This window comes from Podarcis cretensis, assembly GCF_951804945.1.
Source record: "Podarcis cretensis genome assembly, chromosome: 17".
NCBI lineage: Eukaryota > Metazoa > Chordata > Lepidosauria > Squamata > Lacertidae > Podarcis > Podarcis cretensis.
Genome location: NC_137187.1, coordinates 42,310,552 through 42,330,603, shown reverse-complemented (window position 1 = coordinate 42,330,603; position 20,052 = coordinate 42,310,552). Strand labels below are relative to the sequence as shown.

Genomic DNA, 20,052 nt, shown 5'->3' with positions numbered 1-20,052 from the left:
AAGCTCTGTGGAGTTTTTTCCTCACTAGTGGAGGAAATGTGTCCCCCTCCCTGCATGGATCCAGCTGGTTTACAATTTAATTGACAAGCTATTGTAAACAATTCTATCCCTTGTTTTGAGATTTCAGCAGCATTATAGCCATTACATTTCTGAGCTTTTCCATACTACAGTATAAGTAAATTCAAAAATCATTACTGTTATTTGCCTTGTTTTGAACTTTGTAGATGGTACTGTTGTTTTGTGAAAGTTAAAAAAATAAAAAGCAGTGGACAATCTAGGGTACTAAGACTTGCAAATGTCTGACCCCTTGAATTAGCAGTACACTTGATGCCCCCAAGCCACTTGACAACCACAGTGCTGACGGAAAGTCCAAATGGCATTCCAACGCTAAGCATCTGATATGAGAAAATATATGTTAGGTAGATCTTCATTTGGACTGTGTCCCTGAGTTACCACTAGAGGTTCAGGTTTGTGGCTCTATGCTTAAAGAAAACCAAATCAAAGATTATTATGTTTTATTCCGAACAGACAGGCAACCTTTTAGTGTGTGCTTATTTTATACTGGACATTTAACTAGCTGCCATCTTCCTTCCTTACTGTATTTTTATGGTTTTGTTTAGTAAGCCACTCTGAAAGCAATGGCTGAAGAGTAGCTAATAAAAGGTTTTGCATACACATTTAATGCCAGCATGGTGCATAATAAGACTGCTATAATTTAGAACCTAATCATTGGGGAGGGGTTGAAGTTGGGATGGATACCAAAACTTGCCACCATTGCCATAAACTAAAACATGGTAAGAAGCAAGTAAATAACATTTCTAAGCTTACTTCCCAGGTTGTTGTGTGATTATTAAGTGGGGTAAAAAAGGGAGCCAGCTTACTTCATAGCTGGATTCCCTCTAAATGAGGTTTTACAGCCTAATTCCTATGCTTTAAATTTGACTGCCTAGGATTGGATTTTGAAACTTTGTTCATCCCCGCGATGGGGTGAGTGTCCGTTGCTTGGTCCATGCTCTTCCCAACCTAGCAGTTTGAAAGCATGAAGTGCAAATAAATAGGCACCGTTCCGGCGGGAAGGTAAACGGCGTTTCTGTGCACTGCTCTGGTTCGCCAGAAGCGGCTTAGTTAAGCTGGCCACATGACCTGGAAAAACTCTGGCTCCCTCAGCCAGCAAAGCGAGATGAGTGCCGCAACCCCAGAGTTGTCTGTGACTGGAGCTAATGGGTCCTTTTACCTTCATATCCTGTCCTACCCATTAAAACCTGTCCTACACCAACAACATGCTGACAACCTCTGTCCTAAACCCTGATGTGTGTGGACTCTAGCTTTTCAGTGGTTAAAGAAATATCCTTTGCAATTGCTGTGGGCCACTCATCTCTCTGTCTTTGATATATTTCATGGGAAACAGATTGATTGTGCGTGTCTATTCAGAAGTAAAGACTTCCACTCGGGTGTAGATATGATTGCAGCCTAAGCCCTAAATCTGAGCACTTGACACACAGCTGACAACAATCCTGCCAGGTAGGCGGCTGATCCTTGGATGGAGCAGCTTGCCAGCACCACCGGAGTCTGGCGAGGATGCACCTGCCATCTCAGCCTGGTTTCCATAGCGATCGAGGCCCTGGGCGGCCTTGGGCGGCGGAGCCCCCGGCGGAGGCAGAGGGGTTCCCATGGCAGCAACCTCCTTCACTTCCTCTCGACGCCCCGCACCCCGCGCGCGCCTCCGCCTGCATCCCCTCCCTCCGTTGCCGCGGCAACCGCGGGGGCGCGCAAGGATGGCGAGGGGGCGAGCAGGTGGTGGGCTGGCAGTTGTGCCAGGCAGCCCCCTCGCAACGTGGGGGCAGGAGGAGGCCAAGGGGCGGCCCCGCACTGGCAGGACAAGCCCCCGCCCGCCCCCCGCGCCCTGCTCAGACCCGGCTGGGCCCGGCGCCCCGGGGCCCCGCGCCTCTCTCTCCTCCTCGGTCCTGGCGCAGAGACCCAGGAGCAGTTGGCCCGCATCCCTCTCGGCTGGCAGAAGAGGACCCAGGAGTCCTGGCGCTCGCTCTCGCTCTCCCCCTCCAGTCCCCTCCCCGGGTCCAGATCCTTCCCTGCTGAACTGGGAGAGGACCCAGGAGTTCCGGCGCCCTCGCTTAACTCCTCCCCCTCCCCAGTTAGTACCGAGCGGACCCGGGAGATCTGGCACCTCCGGGCTCCCGCCAGAGGAGCGAGAGGAGGGCCCAGGAGTCCGGCCGGAACCTCTCTCCCCTCCCCCGCCCCGCGCCGCCGGGAAAGGACCCAGGCGTCCGGGCGCCAGCTCCGCCTCCGTGCTTTGCATGTGACGGCGCCGTCAACGCTGCCTCCCCGACGAGGGACCCGGCCTGCGCGGCTCGGTCGGAGGCAGGAAGAAGAAGAAGAAGAAGAAGAAGAAGAGCGGGGCCGCCGCCTCCCCCGCAGCCCCGCGGGGGCCAGAAGCAACTTGGAGCCCGCCGGCAGCCTCGCCCGGGACGCGGGTGGAGGGGAGAGGCGCCGCGCAGCCCATGGAGCCTCCCGGGTCGGGCGCGGCGGCTGCCGCCCTGCTGACGGGTGAGTAGCCGGGGACGGAGGGCGACGCTGCCTCCTTTCTGCCTGGCGGGCACCGGGGGCAGAGCCCTTTGGCCCCGCCAGCCCGCCTTCGCCCCATTGGCAGGTGGGTGTCCCCGGGCAGCAGCCGCGGCGCCCAGAGCAGAGTCTCCCTCGGACGGAGTCGCAGCCCCTTCTGGCCAGGAGCGCGCTCGGGCTCCCGGGATCTCCGGCCAAAAGCCGCTCCGCTGCTGGTCTGCCCGCTTGGCTCTTCGGGTCTCCTGCGCTGCCAATGCCGAGAGACTCTTCCCAGCCTCTACCTGCCCCCCCCCATCTCTCCGCCCCCTGCCGCCTCCGCACTCGGCATTAACTGCCGGATGACGGAGTGTTTGATGGGGTTTTGTATTAAATCCAGCACCAGAAAATCCTTTCTTTAGGCCAAATCCAAAGATCCAAGGTGGGGGGGGGTGGGGGGGGGGATGGAGCAGCAGGAGAGGAGCCAAATCAGCCTTCTTTGCCTGTCCATCCCTGCAGCTCCTCTTCCTGACCCGGTGCAGGCCCTTCTTTCCCCAGAGTCAGGTGGCGGGTGGGGGTTGTCTCCCAGGGGCCAACAGAGGACCCTTCCCTGGGGCAATTCGGGGGTTGTCAGCTGAAGCAAGGGAGGGGTGAGTCTGGAGCTGATGGGGATGCAAAGGGGAGGCCCATCCCAGGCCGGGTCCAGGATTCAGGCTTGCACAGGCCACAGCAAGACTGCTGTCCAGAGTGTGTGATTCTGAGCATGTGCAGAGTTACCTTTCATTTAACACTGAATAACCACAACTGCTCCTCACATATCTAGTGGTGGGATGTGACCCAAAATAATAATACCCCACCACTATTTGCTTCCATTTTAGAAATTAATCACTCTTTGAGGGCCACCAATAGGATATGAGGCAGGGACAGCTGGAGATTAAAGTCTAAGGGACAGAAGTGAATAGTCCCTTCCATTTTCTGATTACTGTCTGGTGGTTGTGCACTCTGTATTCTGCCAAAGGCAGTTGTTGTTCCAGTTTCTCCCTCCCGGGCATGGATCCTGCCTCTGGTGCATGTCCTGGGCATGTATCAATCCCAGCCCTGAAGGAGAGCGTCCTTCCCTTGCACTTGGAGCAGATCCACCTGTCTCTTGTTATACTGGGCTCTGGCACAGCCTCCTAGAGCCCCTCTGCCCACGGCTCCTCATGCATGCACATGTAAAAGGTAAAGGACCCCTGGACAGTTAAATCTAGTCAGACTTGACTATGGGGTGCAGCGCTCATCTTGCTTCAGGCCGAGAGAGCTGGCTTTTGTCCTCAGACAGCTTTCCAGGTCATGTGGCCATCAGGACTAAGCTGCTTCTGGCGAACCAGAGCAGCGCACGGAAACACCATTTACCTTCCTGCCGCACCGGTACCTATTTATCTACTTGCACTGGCGTGCTTTCAAACTGCTAGGTTGGCAGGAGCTGGGACAGAGCAACGGGAACTCACTCAATTGCGGGGATTCGAACCACCAAACTTGTGGGTGGCGCTGTGGTTTAGAGTTTAGACCACAGCGCCACCCACGGCCCATATATGACAACGGTAATGCCTGAATTAAGACATTCACCTCAGTACTGATTCCTTTTGGATGTATATAGAGAAATGGGAACTGCCATAGTTAAATGTCTCTGCCCTTTACTCTCTTGCTGCCCTTATTCCTGGAAGTCCCTCCAAGGAATGCCTGTATAGGCCATACTATATATATATATATATATATATATATATATATATACTGCTGTCCATGGAGGCACAGGTCCATTCTGTGTCCAGGACAGCTGTCTACCAGCTCCATCTGGTACGCCGGCTGAGACCCTCCCTGCCTCTGCCTTGTCTCGCCAAAGTGGTACATGCTCTGGTTATCTCTCGCTTACTGCAGTGTGCTCTACGTAGGGCTACCTTTGAAAATGACTTGGAAACTACAACTAATTCAGAATGCGGCAGCTAGACTGGTGACTGGGAGCAGCTGCTGGGACCATATAGCACCAGTCCTGAAGGATCTCCACTTGCCCCCAGTATATTTCCAAGCACAATTTAAAGTGTTGGTGCTGACCTTTAAAGCCCTGAACAGTGTTGGCCCTGTAGACCTGAAGGAGCGTCTCCACCCCCATCCCTCAGCTGGGACACTGAGGTCCTCCTCTGAGGGTCTTCTGGTGGTTCCCTCACTGCAAGAAGCAAAGTTACAGGGAACCAGCCAGAGGGCCTTCTCAGCAGTGGTGCCCACCCTGTGGAACGCCCTCCCATCAGATGTCAAGGAGATAACTACACAACCTTTAGAAAACACTTGGAGGGGAGCTTTTAATGTTTGATGTTTTAATGTTTTTATATATGCTGGATGCCACCCAGAGTGGCTGGGGCAACCCAGTAAGATGGACAGGGTACAAACAAACAAACAAATATCAGTGCTTTTTTTCAGTGGGGACGCAGGGGCATGCATACCCCTAAACATTTCGTGAATCTTTGTTGTTGTTTTTTAAATAATATTTATTAAGCAAAAAACAAAAAATGTTTCACATTAAAAAAAAATACCATACAAATAAGAAAAAAGAGAAACAAAAAAGGTCAAAGAAAAAAGAAAAACAAAAGCAAAAAACACATCAAACCTTCACATTTGCTTGTTTCCTTGACCTCCTCCCACCTCCCTTATTTGTATTCTAATTCAATTAAATATTTCAGCAAATCCTTTCCCTCTTTTTCTCCTTAAAATTTATATATCTATTTGAACTTAAACTCTTAAAACATTTCCACTAGGGTCATAAGAATTTCAATCCACGATTTTTCTCTCCCTCATTAAATTTTACAAAGTTTCCAAATATAAACTTAAAATTCCCAATCTTCTTCCACCGTCTCCTCTCCCTGGTCTCGGCCTCTACCGTCCCTTCTGTCAACTCCAAAAAGTCCATCAACCTGGAGATCTTATATCCGAGGCTCTTAACTCTCCTTCACGTCCCTTCTGCCGGTCTTCTTCATAATCTTTAGTACTAAAAAGCAGATCTCGGGGGAGCTCTATCCCAACAATGCCTTTATTCCTTCTTAACAGGGCAGCCAGATTTCCATAGTTAAAGCTAGGATCCATAAAGCGTTCCAAATCTTGTTTCAAAAGTCCTCCAAATCCAAATGACCCAAAAGCTCCAATCTCCTCCTGACCCAGCTCCATATCCCAAAAGTCAATTGATCCCTGCATTAGGGAATCTCTCCAACTTTCCTTTTCCAGACCAGGCCAGGCTCCAATCTTCAAAATCTGGCTTTTTCTAGTTTCAGTCATAAAGGGCCTCAATTTGTAATCCTCAATTTGCATCTGCAAGGTCAAGGCTCCCCCCTGTATTACTCTAGGCTCGACCACAGCAACTTTCTCCTTCTCCTTCTCAACGATTTGTTCAGTCATGATAAATTCCTGTGCCGGATCCTTGACAACTTCTGTGTTGATACCCACTTTTGATCCCAAGATGACAACATTAGTGGCCATAGCAGCCCGTTCCCAGGTTCAGAGATGTGGTAGTTTAATTTTCCACTCTCTCCTGCAGGCACACTTGGTCAAAATTTTCCCCCTCTTCCCCTGCTTCCAAGGGGGGTTTTATAGTTTCAATCAATGGAAGTTTGATCCTTTACATGAAACTTTCCGAAACCTTAGCTTACAAATACTTTGCTTCAGTCTATTTACAAAAAGGGGAGGCAGACTTCCTGTTTTGAGCCTTCCCCGTTCGATGCAAAATTAAAGTATTTAGAGATCCAATTTTCCGTTCTACTCACGGGTTGTTGTTTAAAATCCAATTGTCCACAGGAAAAAGTCAGCGCTCTCTGGCAGCAGCAATGCGGCTTCACTCCGTGAAAGAAGCGGTCTATTCAAAGCAGCGCGCCGCTCATCCCACGTCGCTCCGGATTCCCAATACCGGGTCTCCCCGCGAGTGGGGGGGGCGCAAAAGGTGCCAGCCGAATCCCAAGTTCACAGGCTCTTCCGCCTGTGATTTCCAAGGGTCTCCGCCTTCGCCGTGGCGGTTCAGACCCTGCTTTCCACAGAGCAAGTTCCTCCCGATCGGAGGAGCTCCGCCATTGCCGGAGGCGCTAACCCGGAAGTCGTGAATCTTTGTACTTTTGTCCATTTACTGTGTTTATTTTTCCTGATTTGAACTATAAAATGGTGATCTTCTTGAGTCAAAATGAGAGTACCCCTAAACATATATTTTTTTTTTAGAAAAAAGCACTGATTACTATTACTACTACTTTGTCATTCCTATTTCTTCTTTCAAATTTACCTTTAAAACACACCTTTCTGTGAAGCACTTGCCATAGGCTCTCAGTTCTCACCCCCTACAGAAACTCAGCCTTAAAAAGGTAAAGGTAAAGGTACCCCTGCCCGTACGGGCCAGTCTTGACAGACTCTGGGGTTGTGCGCCCATCTCACTTAAGAGGCCAGGGGCCAGCGCTGTCCGGAGACACTTCCGGGTCACGTGGCCAGCGTGACATCGCTGCTCTGGCTAGAGCCAGAGCCAGAGCCGCACACGGAAACGCCGTTTACCTTCCCGCTGGTAAGCGGTCCCTATTTATCTACTTGCACCCGGAGGTGCTTTCGAACTGCTAGGTTGGCAGGCGCTGGGACCGAGCAGCAGGAGCGCACCCCGCCGCAGGGATTCGAACCGCCGACCTTTCGATCGGCAAGCCCTAGGCGCTGAGGCTTTAACCCACAGCGCCACCAGCCTTAGTAGGTGCCATTGCATTCTTCCTTGTCAGCTCTCCTTCCTTTCCTGGTGTCAGTTGGAAGCTGCTCAGTGCAGAGACCTGCCTTTTTTGTTTATGTTCCACTGTCAAGCATGGTGTACATTGGTGCCCCATTCATCCATCCTTTCTCTTCTGGGATGTTGTGCTGCTTACTCAGGTAGAAATCTGATTTCCTCAGCCTCTTTGTATAAGAACTGTCTATTCTTATTTAAGAAAATCCTGGTTTTAGACTTATGTATATATGACAAGCTTGGAGAATGACAACCTCCTGTATTGTATTTCATAGGTGCTGGCACACATGCATCAAGTTTTGCTTCAGGGCAGTTTGAACAACTCCTGGGGCTGATATCAAGAGGGGACATGTACAAGTTGCAGTGAATTTACTGGCACACTTTATTTCCAAGGCTAGTTTGTAAATGCTCTTGTTTTGTGTCTGTGCATGTGTGTGAAAGAGAGAAGTATTTAAAGATCTATTATAGTAGCTGTTTTAGCAGTTGGGGTGTTTAGGTGCAAGGGCTGGAGCTGAGAGGTAGAACAGATGCTTTGCAAAACATCCAAGGTTAAGTCCCTGGCATCTTCAGGTGGGATCATGGACTCGGAAGAGCTGCTTTTAGTCAGCGTCAACAATACTGATGATCTGCTTTGGTCGCAGGCAGCTTTCTGTGTTCCTGTGCATTGTGTACCAGAATGATGTCTGCTCTGTTGCAATCTATTGTTTTGGTATAACAGGTTTATCCCAGAACAAGGTGTAATCATTATTCTCAAGAAGTGGGCTGGAACTAAATTTGGAGCAAGAACTGATAAGTTTTTACTGCATACTCAGTTGGCAGCAGTGCTTTTTTTTTTCTGGGGGAACGTGGGGTTACGCATACCCCTAAACATTTTGTGAATCTAAGTTTGGCCTCATTGAGGGGCAATATTTCAATATGAGTAGGAAAATGAGAAAACCCCTAAACATTTTTTTAAGAAAAAAAGCACTGGTTGGTGGCAAATGATTTTTGCAAATTGTTTTGTGCCTGGATAAGGCAGAGCAGTCAGCGATTATGTTTTCAACTGTTATCTTTGCGTCTTCTACAAGCGTATATAGAATATTATTAGGAACAGTTATGGGCAAATGATCACTGCACATCTTCCAGTGGCAAGCAAATAGCCTGAGACATACAGTGGTGCCCCGCAAGATGAATGCCTCGCAAGACGAAAAACTCGCTAGACGAAAGAGTTTTCCCTCTTTTGAGGTGCTTCGCAAGACGAATTTCCCTATGGGCTTGCTTCGCAAGAGTTCCTGCGAGTTTTTTTCCCTTTCCCCCCCTTTTTCTAAGCTGCTAAGCCACTAATAGCCGCTAAGCCGCTAACAGCCGCTAAGCCACTAAACCGCTAATAGCGCTAATCCGCTAATAGCCGTGCTTCGCAAGACGAAAAAAACGCAAGACGAAGAGACTCGCGGAACGGATTAATTTCGTCTTGCGAGGCACCACTGTATAATCAATTACCACCATAGAACTTGTGACATAAACTTAACCCTGTAAGGAAGAAGCACATGCACAACTTGGCAGCCGTTGTTTCCAACTGCCACTAGTGGTAACTTGACTGCTGTGTAGTGAGTTTCTTGCAGCCTCCCTAATTTGCTGGTCCCAAAAGGATACAGTCAACAAAATGATGGAAAAGGTACCACTGCACCTGCTTTCTTGCTGCATCTGTTGTGTTTTGTGCTGTGCTTGTACAGTGGGTTGAATTGTCATCAAATGGTCCCCTGGAAGACTGTAGATCAACAGGTGATCTGCAAAGGTGGAGTATAACTCTGAGTGGCCCAGGCAAGCGACAGGAACGTGTGTAGAATCAGGCCCACACAGCTGCCTGCTCCTCAGCGCAGTAAAGCTGAGGCAACATCAAGCAACACATAAAGGGACTTTTTGGGGCTGGATCACTTCAGGATCCGAATGAGGGAATGACATCATTGCTCCCCAAGGAGGAAAGGGAGGCACCTCCTTGCATACAGAATTCTAGCATGTAAAGTAGCATTTAGCCTGACCTTTCCCCTGATATGCTGCTTTTCTGTGAAGGGAATTGTTCCCTCCTGGACCCAGGAGCATTTAGATAGGTGCTTTCCTAACCTGTCATTCAGGAAAAGCTGCACTGCTTGATTCTCCTGACGGTATAAACTGCCCCGACCCCCAAGGGAACAGGAACACATCATAAACAGCACCCTTGACCTGGCTGCCTCTCTGTCTCCCTTTGTCCCCTCTAGTCATGGATCCCTCTGTCACCCTGTGGCAATTCCTCCTGCAGCTGCTGGAGCAGCAGAGCAACGGACATCTCATCGCATGGACATCCAACGACGGAGAGTTCAAGTTAGTTGATGCTGAGGAAGTCGCACGGCTCTGGGGGCTGCGGAAGAACAAGACCAACATGAACTACGACAAGCTGAGTCGGGCCCTGCGCTACTACTATGACAAGGTGGGAGTCTGCAGTCTGGCTTCCCAGCATCTCCCTTGCAGAAGACCAAGGACTCCTAGATTAACCCCATCCCTGCCTTGTTTTCCCCTTCAGATCAGACTTTTCAGGATCAGTTACCTGTGAAGGAGAATGCACTGGAAAGTTAAAAAGGGTATTTGGGGTGAGGTGTGTGTGCAGTCTTTGCATATTTATCAAAAGAGAAGGATTGGTGGGCAGGGCCATCAAAAGTAGTGTTCAGCATTATGAGAATCTCACATTCAACCCCTGCCCCGCACCCCATCACTCCCTCTCTCTTTAAAGCACATGCCTAGCCCTTATTTGTGCAATGAGAAGCTTGAGAGTGTGTGAAATCTCGGAAGGCTGAGTGTTGGCTGTGTAAGGGTGAAGACAGAGGCAGAGCAGCAGGGCTGATCTGGAAGCATCCTGGCTATGGTCCATACAAATGCTCCCCACTTCCCCAAGTGGCAAGAAGTTCCAGGGACAGCACACCACCACACAGGGTATTTTACCTTTGGAAGAGACAGCACTGGAAACCTATGACATTTGTGTAATATTTGTTTTTGTTTACAAATGTATAGATGAATCATTAGTGGAGGCCAAGAGCACCCAGTTAATCCACCACCTGATATCAGATCTCCAGAGAGATCTCCCATAAGGTGTCTTCCGCTTCTCTGCTTCTATCTCTGCCCTTGGATTAAGCCCCACGGAATACAGTGGGACTTTGCTCTTACGTGAACTTGCACAGGATTTCTTTGTGGGTGTCTCAGAACTACTGTTTCTTTATACCCACACATACACCTGTAACCAAGTCTGATGACTTTTACTTTCAAGCAATACCAAAACCATATCTCTGTGACTAACTCCCTTAAAGGGACATCTAGGGACTCTTACCTTTCATCAGGTGGATTGCTGGTTGTCCGTTGACCATAACTGTATTTCTTACCTACCCAGGGCTGGGGGTTGTGGGTGTTTGTGCGTGTGTGACTCTGTTTCTGCAAAGCTGCCGGGACATCATCTACACAGCTCCACTCACAGGAGTCGTTCTGCAATGTAAAAAAAAAAATCCATTTTTCTCTTTAATAAAATGAAGAAATCTACAAAGGTATGCTGTTGCCAGGGGTGAAGAACCTGCTGTGAACTCTCTTCAATTATCTATCTTCACTTTTAAAACAACAACAGTGAGGGAGGGGGCAGAGCTTGTCTCTCTCCACAAAAATAATAAATCATGCCATACAAGAAAATATTTACAAATGACATAATTAATGCTGGTCAGAGTATTAATCTTTTCTTGGTGCAGAATTTGAGTTTTATTGTGGCACGTTATTTTCATGTACAAAGCATACAGTATGCCTGGTCTTGGCTGTGTGGTTTCAGCAGCAAGCAGAGGCAGCTCAGGTGCCAGCCTGGCATTCAGGTATGCCCCAAGTCAGGGGTGGCCACTGCTGTGTTTTCCAGATGCGGTTGGACTCCAACTCTCATCAGCTCCCATGAGCATTGGGAAAGTTCAGGGTTGATGGAAATTGTAGCCTAGCAAGCCTAGAACACACCAGACTCCCTTTCTGGAAGATACCATTGACGGAGCCTCTGTGAGATGCATGGCAGATGTAGTTTGATCACTGTACCCTGTGCTGTGCTAATTTTGCCGCCCTCTGTTCCTTCCAGAATATCATCCGTAAAGTCAGTGGGCAGAAATTCGTCTACAAATTTGTCTCTTACCCGGAGCTTTCAAGCATGGAGGGAGTAAAGGATGAGGGAGGAGCCAAAAGGCCTGAGCAGGTGCAGAGTGAAGCAAAAGGGGGCGAGGGGTCTTTTGGGGCCCCCAAAGCCCTGCGTGGAGCTGGGGGTGCCCCACGCAGCAGCCGGAATGAGTATATGCGCTCTGGGCTCTACTCCACTTTCACCATTCAGTCGCTGCAGGCTCCTTCGCCCGCTGGACGGGTCCCCCGCCAGGAGACAGAGCTCTTGCCCACAGTGCCACCCCCTGCTGCTGCCCCTGAACCACCACCCCCCTCCTTGGCCACAGTGGACAATCCGCCTCAGCTGCACATCAGGATTGAGGAGCCAGAGGAGTCTCAGGAGCCCCTGCAGGTAAGTCACAAAAGGTTTTGCTTTTTCAGAGCCGCAAGCGACTCCAGGTAGTGCATTCCACTTTGCTGGAAGGACAGGACTTTGGTTCCAAAGGGATAGATGGCTGGAGGTTCTATATATTTCAAAAGAAGGCCTGTTCTTTGAGTTTTCCTCCTGATTTGTTTGCAGGCAGAGTAGTTGGCAAAAGAATGAGTATTCTTTTGGGTTTATTTGCTAGAAGTTAGGTGATGCTGTGTCAAAGCAAGTATTATCCCACACTTTGCAGTGCCTTTCCGCCATTCACTTTCCTCATAGCAAAAAGACCAAGCTTTATTGTGTAAGACCTCCCACTCCATTATAACTGTGCAGAATTATTTGACGGTACAGTAGTGATTGAATCCCACCAGAAAACAGCAACTGACTGGAAGCAGGCTGACGATAAGTGAACAAGACCGGAGAAGAGACAATGCTGGCCTCAGCTTTTGGCGGCCCTGCAGCAGCAAGATGCCCTGATTGGACGCACCTCCTCCTTCCTTCCCATGGTCACAGCTGTCCATCTCCTTGCTCTCTCCCCCTGGGCCCAATTTGGGCCTGGAGGTAGAAGCTCTTGCTCTCACTGCTCTCGAACTCAGACAGGGATGTTGAACAGGCAGCAGCAGCAGCAGCAGCAGCAGCAATAAAGAAGGCCGGTGGTGGCTCACATAGCTGGCCCTGAGGGAGGTGCACAGAAGACGCACCCATTCACCATGTCCTTCCTGCTGGAAGTTCTGCCCATCCTCATGTCTCATTTTCATCCTTGGTAGACATTGTTAGAGGTGCCGACACCATTTGCTAGTCTTGCCTCTTAGCAGCAGCCTGACATAAAACAAGTGAAGCTTTTCACATCAAGGCTGGGAAGCTTCTCCATCCCATCTTATGCTTGTCAGTCTGCATCTGAAAGCATAAATCCCGCCATTCTCCACAAATTTGCGTTTGGGTGGTGGTTGTTGTTTTGTGCAAAGGCTGTGGTTCCAGAACCCCACACACTTGGCAGCAGATTTTGTGCTGTGCACACTTGGGATGGGGACACCTTGTCTTTGCGTCTTTTTATATATCATGCTGGTCGGAGCTTAGTTTGCAGGTGCATGAAGTTTCTGATATGAAGATGAACTGATATGCAGTGAATTATTATTATTATTTATTGAATTTATATACCACCCTATACCCAGAGGTCTCAGGATGCTTCACAGAAAAGTGAAGGCCCCATTAAACAGTGTGTTATAACTTACTCTTCATTAACATACCACCCACAATTTCTGTGGCTTTCCTTTCACAGTGCCCAAGTGCATTGAGGTACAGTGAGTGGAATGCATTACAAAAAACAAAAAAACCTGTCAGCAAGTGGAAGTATTTCTTTTGTGAAACGCTGTACTTAAGGCAGCAGTGGAGCAAGCCGATTAGGCGCCTGGGGCGGCGTGTGTGCCCTGTGCCCAGGGGTGGGACCAGCTGCCTGCAGGACAGGGCAATCTGGGGCAGGCCTCCAAGAAGTCTGCCTGCCTCCTCCCACTCAGCCGCCCTACAGCTGAGGGGGAGGCAGTGGGCGGACTGTTTGGTGGACCGCCCCCCCTTCCTCTGCCCCTGACTTTTAGGACTTGCTGGGACGGGAGTGGGAGCTGGGGAGGTTTGTGTCGACAAGAGCAGGAGAACATAAAGCAGAAACCAGGGATCAGGTGAGCAGGTGTGACTCAGCAGCATGGACTGGGGGCCACAATGCATTCAGGAAACAGCAAATGGATGGAATAGAAGAGGTCTCAAACAGGCATCCGCAGGGATACCGGCAGAGCATGAGGCACAGTAAAGGAAGTATTAGAAAAAAAAGTTGGTAACAGCCATATATGTCTGGTAGGATTCCTTTTTCTGAGACCATCTGTTTCTGAATGTTGGGTGTATTGCTGGGGATGCCCTTCATTTTCCTGCCCTTCTTGTTAGTATCCAACAGGCCTTTGTGAAGGAAAGAGAATGTGAGATTGGTCAGGCCTTTAGCTCTGACCTCCCCAAGACAGCTCTTGTGAGGCCTGAAGTCCAGGGGTTGTGGTCAACGTAGACTTAAGATGAACATTCCATCAGGGCCAGTGTTTCTCCTTGTGTAGCAGAATGCTCTCCCCTCTCCCTAAATATGTTCTGGGGTTTCTCCCAATCCCTCTGGAGCAGATTTGGGGATGGCACAGGTTGAGGCTGGGGGGCGGGGAATCCCGCTAATCCTTTTGCTAGGGCAAGAATTTGGTTGAACGCCAACAAGGAAAGCAGAGTAAATGAATGGGTCCCAGGTGAGCAAAGCTGAAAAGCAGAGCAGGATTGAGGAAGGATTCCTGAAAGCAAGGTTAGGGGTTAAGTGAAGCTGGGGAGGGCAGTAGCAAATTCATAATTTATTTCATAAAATGTACATATTGCTTGATGGGGGGGGGGACCCCAACCCTCTCTTTGCATGAGAGACTACCTGACTGATTCTTCCCTTCCTTCTATTTATTTTTCCTGTCCATCCAGGTCATAGTGGAGCCCAGCCCATTTTATCCTCCCCCCCTTGATGAGAAGGTTCTGGTGAAGGTGGAAGAGAACCTTGACCTTGATGGGGAAGCAGCTGCTCTGCTGGTCTTAATGGAGGCTGGAGTCAAGGAGGAGACCTTGCCTTCAGAGAAGGCCTCTTTGGAGAAGGTGTCCTTGGAGGCTGAGCTGCCAGAGGAGGGGGGTGGTCTGCTGAAAGAGGAAGCTCAGTCCCCCAGACCAGCAACCGTGTCTCTTGAGGGACAGCCCCAAAAGGGCAAGAAGCCCAAAGTCCTGGAGCTACCTTCACTGCCAACCCAGGAGAAAGTGAATGCCACTGTGAACAGTCTCTTGGCACCTGGAGGGGCAGGGAGTACGCTGACCCCAACCACGGTCATTTCTTCTCATGCACTGGTGAGACCATGTTTCTCAGTTGGCCCCGTTGGGACCGGACTTCATTCGCTTCCCAGAAAACTGGGGGGTAGAACTAGGGTATCTTTTCCAAAATTGTTTTTGTCAGGGAGGATGTGCCTGATTTGAACGGGATGCTTAACATTCCGCCTGGATGGCAAATGTGACTTCTGCTTTGTACAACCAACCAACCAACCAACCAACCAACCAACCAACCGATATGCACATGGCTCAGTAAGGCAGGAATTGGCAAGTGGGGCTCCAGAGCCCAAATCTGGCCCATCAAGTGGCACTTTGGTTACCAACCCAGAGAGACTGTTTTGTGCAGCAAAGGGATTTGCTGGCAGTTTGTTTTATGGCATTGGGGAAGGGTGTTCTCACCCACCACCCACTGTCCCAACCTCAAGTTGTGAACTGCGCCAGTTGGATCATCAGGTGCAAAGGAGGTTGCCTTTTCGCTTCACACAACAAGCTAACTCTGCCAAAATTGTCTCTTCTGAGTGGCAGCCAAAGGTGCAGGTCAGGAGCCCTTTGCCACTGGTAACGTTAAGTACAAATAGCTCCAAAGAGCAACACATATGAAGAAGAATGGCCTCATAAAATTGCACCCACTTCCTATAGCCAACTAGCCTCGTTGTCCTCAGCTACTACCTAGAACCCTGTGCTGCAGGAGAAGGCAGAATGTGCTCTCTTGTCTTTAAATGGCAATAATAAGAATAAGAATAAGAAGATTTATTTATACCCCACCCATCTAGCTGAGTTTCCCCAGCCACTCTGGGCGGCTCCCAATCAAGTGCTAAAAACAATACAGCATTAAATATTAAAAACTTCCCTTCAGATTTCTTTTAAAAATAGGATAGCTGCTTATTTCCTTGACATCTGATGGGAGGGCGTTCCACAGGGCAGGCACCACCACCGAGAAGGTCCTCTGCCTACTTCCCTGTAACCTCACTTCTTGCAATGAGGGAACCGCCAGAAGGCCCTCGGTGCTGCAGAACGATGGGGGTGGAGACAGCTCCTTCAGACGCTCCTGCCTCTTACCTTTCGCTGTGCCAAAATCTAATCTATTAGTCCTGCCCTCGGCCTTCTCAGAGCCAGACACAGAAAAGAGGCCAATGGAGCTGGACTAGGATTCTTAAAGGAGTGCTGTTTTCTCTCTGCCACCAACCATTTTGTGTTCTGGTTGTGACGTCCTGATTTTCTTTGCAGACCCCAGTGCTGCTCACTCCGAGCTCCTTGCCACCCACCATCCATTTCTGGAGCACACTCAGCCCCATCGCACCCCGCAGCCCAGCCAAGCTCTCCTTCCAGGTATGATGTAAGATCCTAGGTCTTACAGAAGGACTGAGGTGGGGGGTGAGGGTGGAAGATTATGGGTAGAGCCAGAGAGACAATCGGGTTTGTTTGGAGAGTCTGGTGCTTGGTTACAAAGGGAATATAACAAGCTGTGTGTTTTCTTGCACATCTGGAATCCTCCTGTGCAAGTGCAAATTCTGGTATCCAGCATGCCTGCCTGCCTGCCTGCCTGCCTGCCTGCCTGCCTGCCTGCCTGCCTGCCTGCCTGCCTTCCTTCCTTCCTTCCTTCCTTCCTTCCTTCCTTCCTTCCTTCCTTCCTTCCTTCCTTCCTTGTAATCCTCATAGTTGGGACAAAATTTGAAATGTGCAAGTGGTGTCTGAAGACCAAATGGCTCACCTGAGTGCTAATGTGCAATATGTGGTTCCCAAGCATTGCAGAAGATCATTAGTTTTCCGGAGGGATAGCTTTGCCATGCAGATTTGACCCACTCCACTCCCTTGACTAGAGCACCTGCTGCTGCTGCTGGGGAACTTCAACAGAAAATAACGCCACAGCAGAGTCCTTTGGTTCGCCTGACTCCAGAGCTGAGACATTGCTGAAACTGACCCCACCCTTCCCTCTCTAGCCTCGTACTCTGGTTCCCTCCTAAGCAGACGAAGGCTGCGTCAAGGGGGAGAGCTCAGGGCCTCAGCAACCTGCAGGACTCTTCTCGAGCCGGGTGTCAGAGGGGGAGGAGAGGCAGCAGGACTGGGATTGTCCCATTGCTGTGTGGCAAGGGCAGCCTCTGACTCCCCTCTGTCTGAGTCTGTGCTCCCACTGTGACTGACCCCCTTTCATCGCTCAGCCCCCTTGCTTCTGGCACCTCCCAGCTTGTCCCTTCCACAGGCTGCCCTTCAGTGTCCGGGATCTAAGTCATCGTCTTCTGTGCCCTCCCTGGGGGCTCTTGGGTGGGCGGCTCCCACCACTCTTCCTCATCCAGCCAGTCCTGACTGAAGGGTATTGACATAAGAACAGTTAGAAACTTTATACCACCTCTGGGGATTTACAACTGGCTGTGCTCTGCTTTGATTCATCCCCACCCCCATAAATATTGTGCCTCATTCAGTAGGTAGAAGCTTTTGTGATTGGTCTGGGCAGAAATAATGTGCTGTCCTTGGTCCTGTCCTTCATCTTTCATTAAAAAATAGCCTACTTGTTCATTTATTTTGGTTAGGGTGAAATGCTGTTGCAGTCATTCATATGGGTGCCGTGGTGCACATTTAGAATTTAAGGGAGAAAACAAAAAGGCAAAAGTTTGTAAGAGCCCCACAATGTGTGGAGATGACCTTTCTTTGAGGCTTTTATACAGCTTAATTGCTGAAGGGTTGCCTGGGTTCTGAAAAGCAGTGGAAGTCTGACGCTATGCACACATTGCCAACTTAAAAGGCAGAAAGGGCAGGTTTTCTGCTTTGTTTCAAAACACATTTGCACCCCGTTGCATGTGTCAGGATGGTTGGATACATTCCAAAGTTGCCCACTGTCCACACTATAAACATTTTCAAATCTGAAGTTCCTTTGGGGGGCAGTGCATCAAAATGCAGTGTTTCTCAAGAAATTACAGGATAGATGTGAATTGTGGCTAACGTGGTATCTACGGTACATGGCTTCACAAACAAAAATAACCAAATGTTTAATTTGGGGGATGCATGTGAAATATGCGCTAGCATTGGGCAAGAATTTGAGGGACATGGGGGAGACGGATGTGGCATCTGAGGGACAGTGCATGAAACCTGATGTGTCTCTGCTGTGGTGCATAGAATGAAAGCTTTGGGTGGGGGGGGGGGGCGGGGAGGATATCTCATCTCGCCAGTTCTTTGCTCCAGGTAAGCTCTGCATACACATGCAGCCACTTTCTTCTGGTGGAGCTTCAATAGGGATTGATGGGTGAAACTGTCAATTTTGGTTGCTCATTTTTCCACATTTCCACATCAGTCTGTGATTTTGTATTAGAATTTATTAAAATTCATCAACATTTCAGTGTGAATTTCTTCTAATATACAGCTGTTTGTAGGAAATTTTGCTAAATGCACACATTTTTGCAAAGTAGTGTTCCCTAATGCAAAGCATTTTTGTATGTTATCTTCACTATTATACGCATTTTCATAACACTTTACCCTAGTGTATCTGTTGTTGCACACATTACAAGGCTACAGAATAGCCTTGAAAAATTTGGAGAGGTGTAAATTTCAAAGGATGGTTGTGTTTCATTTTGTGTGCAAATTAGGTAGATTCACCTGTAAAAGTGAACTGAATTGAATTTTTACCCCATTTCCAGGCATCTGCAGCCCTCTGTGTGTGGGGTTTTTTTTTTGGTGGGGGGGGAGATTTGGAGCAGAGGAGAGTTGCACTTCTCTGCTTTTGTGGTCAAAATTGTCCCGTCCCCCTCAAAGCCCAGGAAAAGCTGTCTTTGACTTTAGTTATAAATGTATGCAGATCTTAATTCCCTCCCCTCTCTTCAGTTTCCCAGCAATTCCAGCTCCCAAGTTCACATCCCCTCTCTCAGCGTGGATGGACTCTCCACCCCTGTAGTCCTCTCTCCCGGACCCCAGAAGCCATAGCTTTTCTGCTCAGCATCGCTGTGTCCTGTACTCCTGCCAAAGAGCTGGTTTGAGTTTCTTTCCAAGCAGTTGGGATTACTTCTCTGGATGGACAACTGTGTGTCTCTTCACTGGCCAGAGGGTCCCTTTGGTGAGCCAAGGATTAATGAGCTGCTTGAAGGATGGAAATGGTGTAGCAAACAGATCTCATCCAATTGCCTCGAACAGGCCAAGATGTTCCTCTGAAACTAAACGGTGTCTCCCTAACACCAAGAAGTTGTTGTGCTGCACCTACCTGCTTCTGAAAAGCTTCATGTGACCCTCAAATACCTCTCTGGGGGCAAAGAGGTTATAACCTCAGTTATTTGCCACCCGCCGCCCCAGTTAAGGGGTTGCCCATATCTACTTATAGTATAGCAGCTTGGGCTGTCCTTCGTATTCTCTTTCTTGCTATTCAGTCTCATAATGGAGATGAGTGGAGGTGATGGTCCAAGTTCAAGAAGGCGACCTATCTCCTGACATCCTACAAGGTAAATCAACTATCTCATCTCATCAGCTCCCTCTCTCCTTGTTCAGGAGAGCCTTGGTTCAAAGGTAGAAAGGTATAGACCCTGCCAGCAATGTTTGTTTTGGTTGTATGCAGGGGGGCAGAAGCCGCACCAACCATATTTGTGTTGATTGTGTGTTGATTTCAACTATGGATGATCAAGGTGTTGGTGTGCAAGCTATTTTTGGGCCAAAAGAGTTTCAGCCATGTTTGTGGCTGGATGCAAGTAAGGATGTCAAGGTTAACCACATCTGTTATGGCCGAAAGGAGAAGAGGAAGCACAGTTGGTCATGTTTCTTCAGACTTCATGAAATATGGTTTTGGTACAGAGTGTTCTTTAATTGGCTTGGCATGGCAAAGGAAAATGCATTGGATGTGTTTGCTGGTCAGCACCGGAGGAGGAGGCACTGCTAGTCATGTTCAGTTTTGCCAGAAAAGGTAGCAGTGTCAGCCATGATAATTCTGGCTAAACAATGTTGTCCATGAGTCCTTTGGCTCAGTGAGGTGGGAGATGTTTCTGGTGTTTCTTTTGGATATGTTAGACATTCCATTTGACATCACAACTGCAGCTGAGGAAGCCCTGTTTTTGTTTTATTCTACATGCACCTCAGTACTGATGCATCTAAAGGTCAAAGGTCACCAGTTCGTCAATGTGGAGACCAGAGAATGGAAGTCCCACCGACTTTACAGAATGGTTTCCTTAATTTATTTGCTGACGACAAAGGTCACCACAGAAATGACCGAGCGAGAAGTCTTAATCCTTTCAACTTGGGAGTCGGTCTTAATGGCTTCATTTCTTTCTTCAGTGGAGAAATATCAGATGTTGACCATCTTCTGGGGAAGTTTAACTTGCTGACTGGTCACTAAAGAGAA

At 49.1% G+C, this 20,052-nt stretch overlaps 1 protein-coding gene across 1 annotated transcript; it reads left to right on the top strand.

Annotated features, from left to right (window-relative positions):
- Positions 1-1,895: 1,895 nt before the first annotated feature.
- On the top strand, positions 1,896-18,899 carry ELK1 (ETS transcription factor ELK1). The gene is made up of 6 exons (XM_079958751.1): positions 1,896-2,562; positions 9,553-9,761; positions 11,424-11,849; positions 14,352-14,762; positions 15,969-16,070; positions 18,555-18,899. The coding sequence occupies exons 1-6, from the start codon at positions 2,517-2,519 to the stop codon at positions 18,651-18,653; spliced, it is 1,293 nt and encodes a 430-aa protein (XP_079814877.1). The 5' UTR covers positions 1,896-2,516; the 3' UTR covers positions 18,654-18,899.
- Positions 18,900-20,052: the final 1,153 nt, after the last annotated feature.

Bases quoted from the DNA above. Each gene is read 5' to 3' on its own strand.
- ELK1 (XM_079958751.1), top strand. From the start codon at position 2,517: ATGGAGCCTCCCGGGTCGGGCGCGGCGGCTGCCGCCCTGCTGACGG. The intron at 9,762-11,423 runs GTGGGAGTCTGC...TGTTCCTTCCAG, and splicing joins TGCGCTACTACTATGACAAG to AATATCATCCGTAAAGTCAG. The intron at 11,850-14,351 runs GTAAGTCACAAA...CTGTCCATCCAG, and splicing joins AGTCTCAGGAGCCCCTGCAG to GTCATAGTGGAGCCCAGCCC.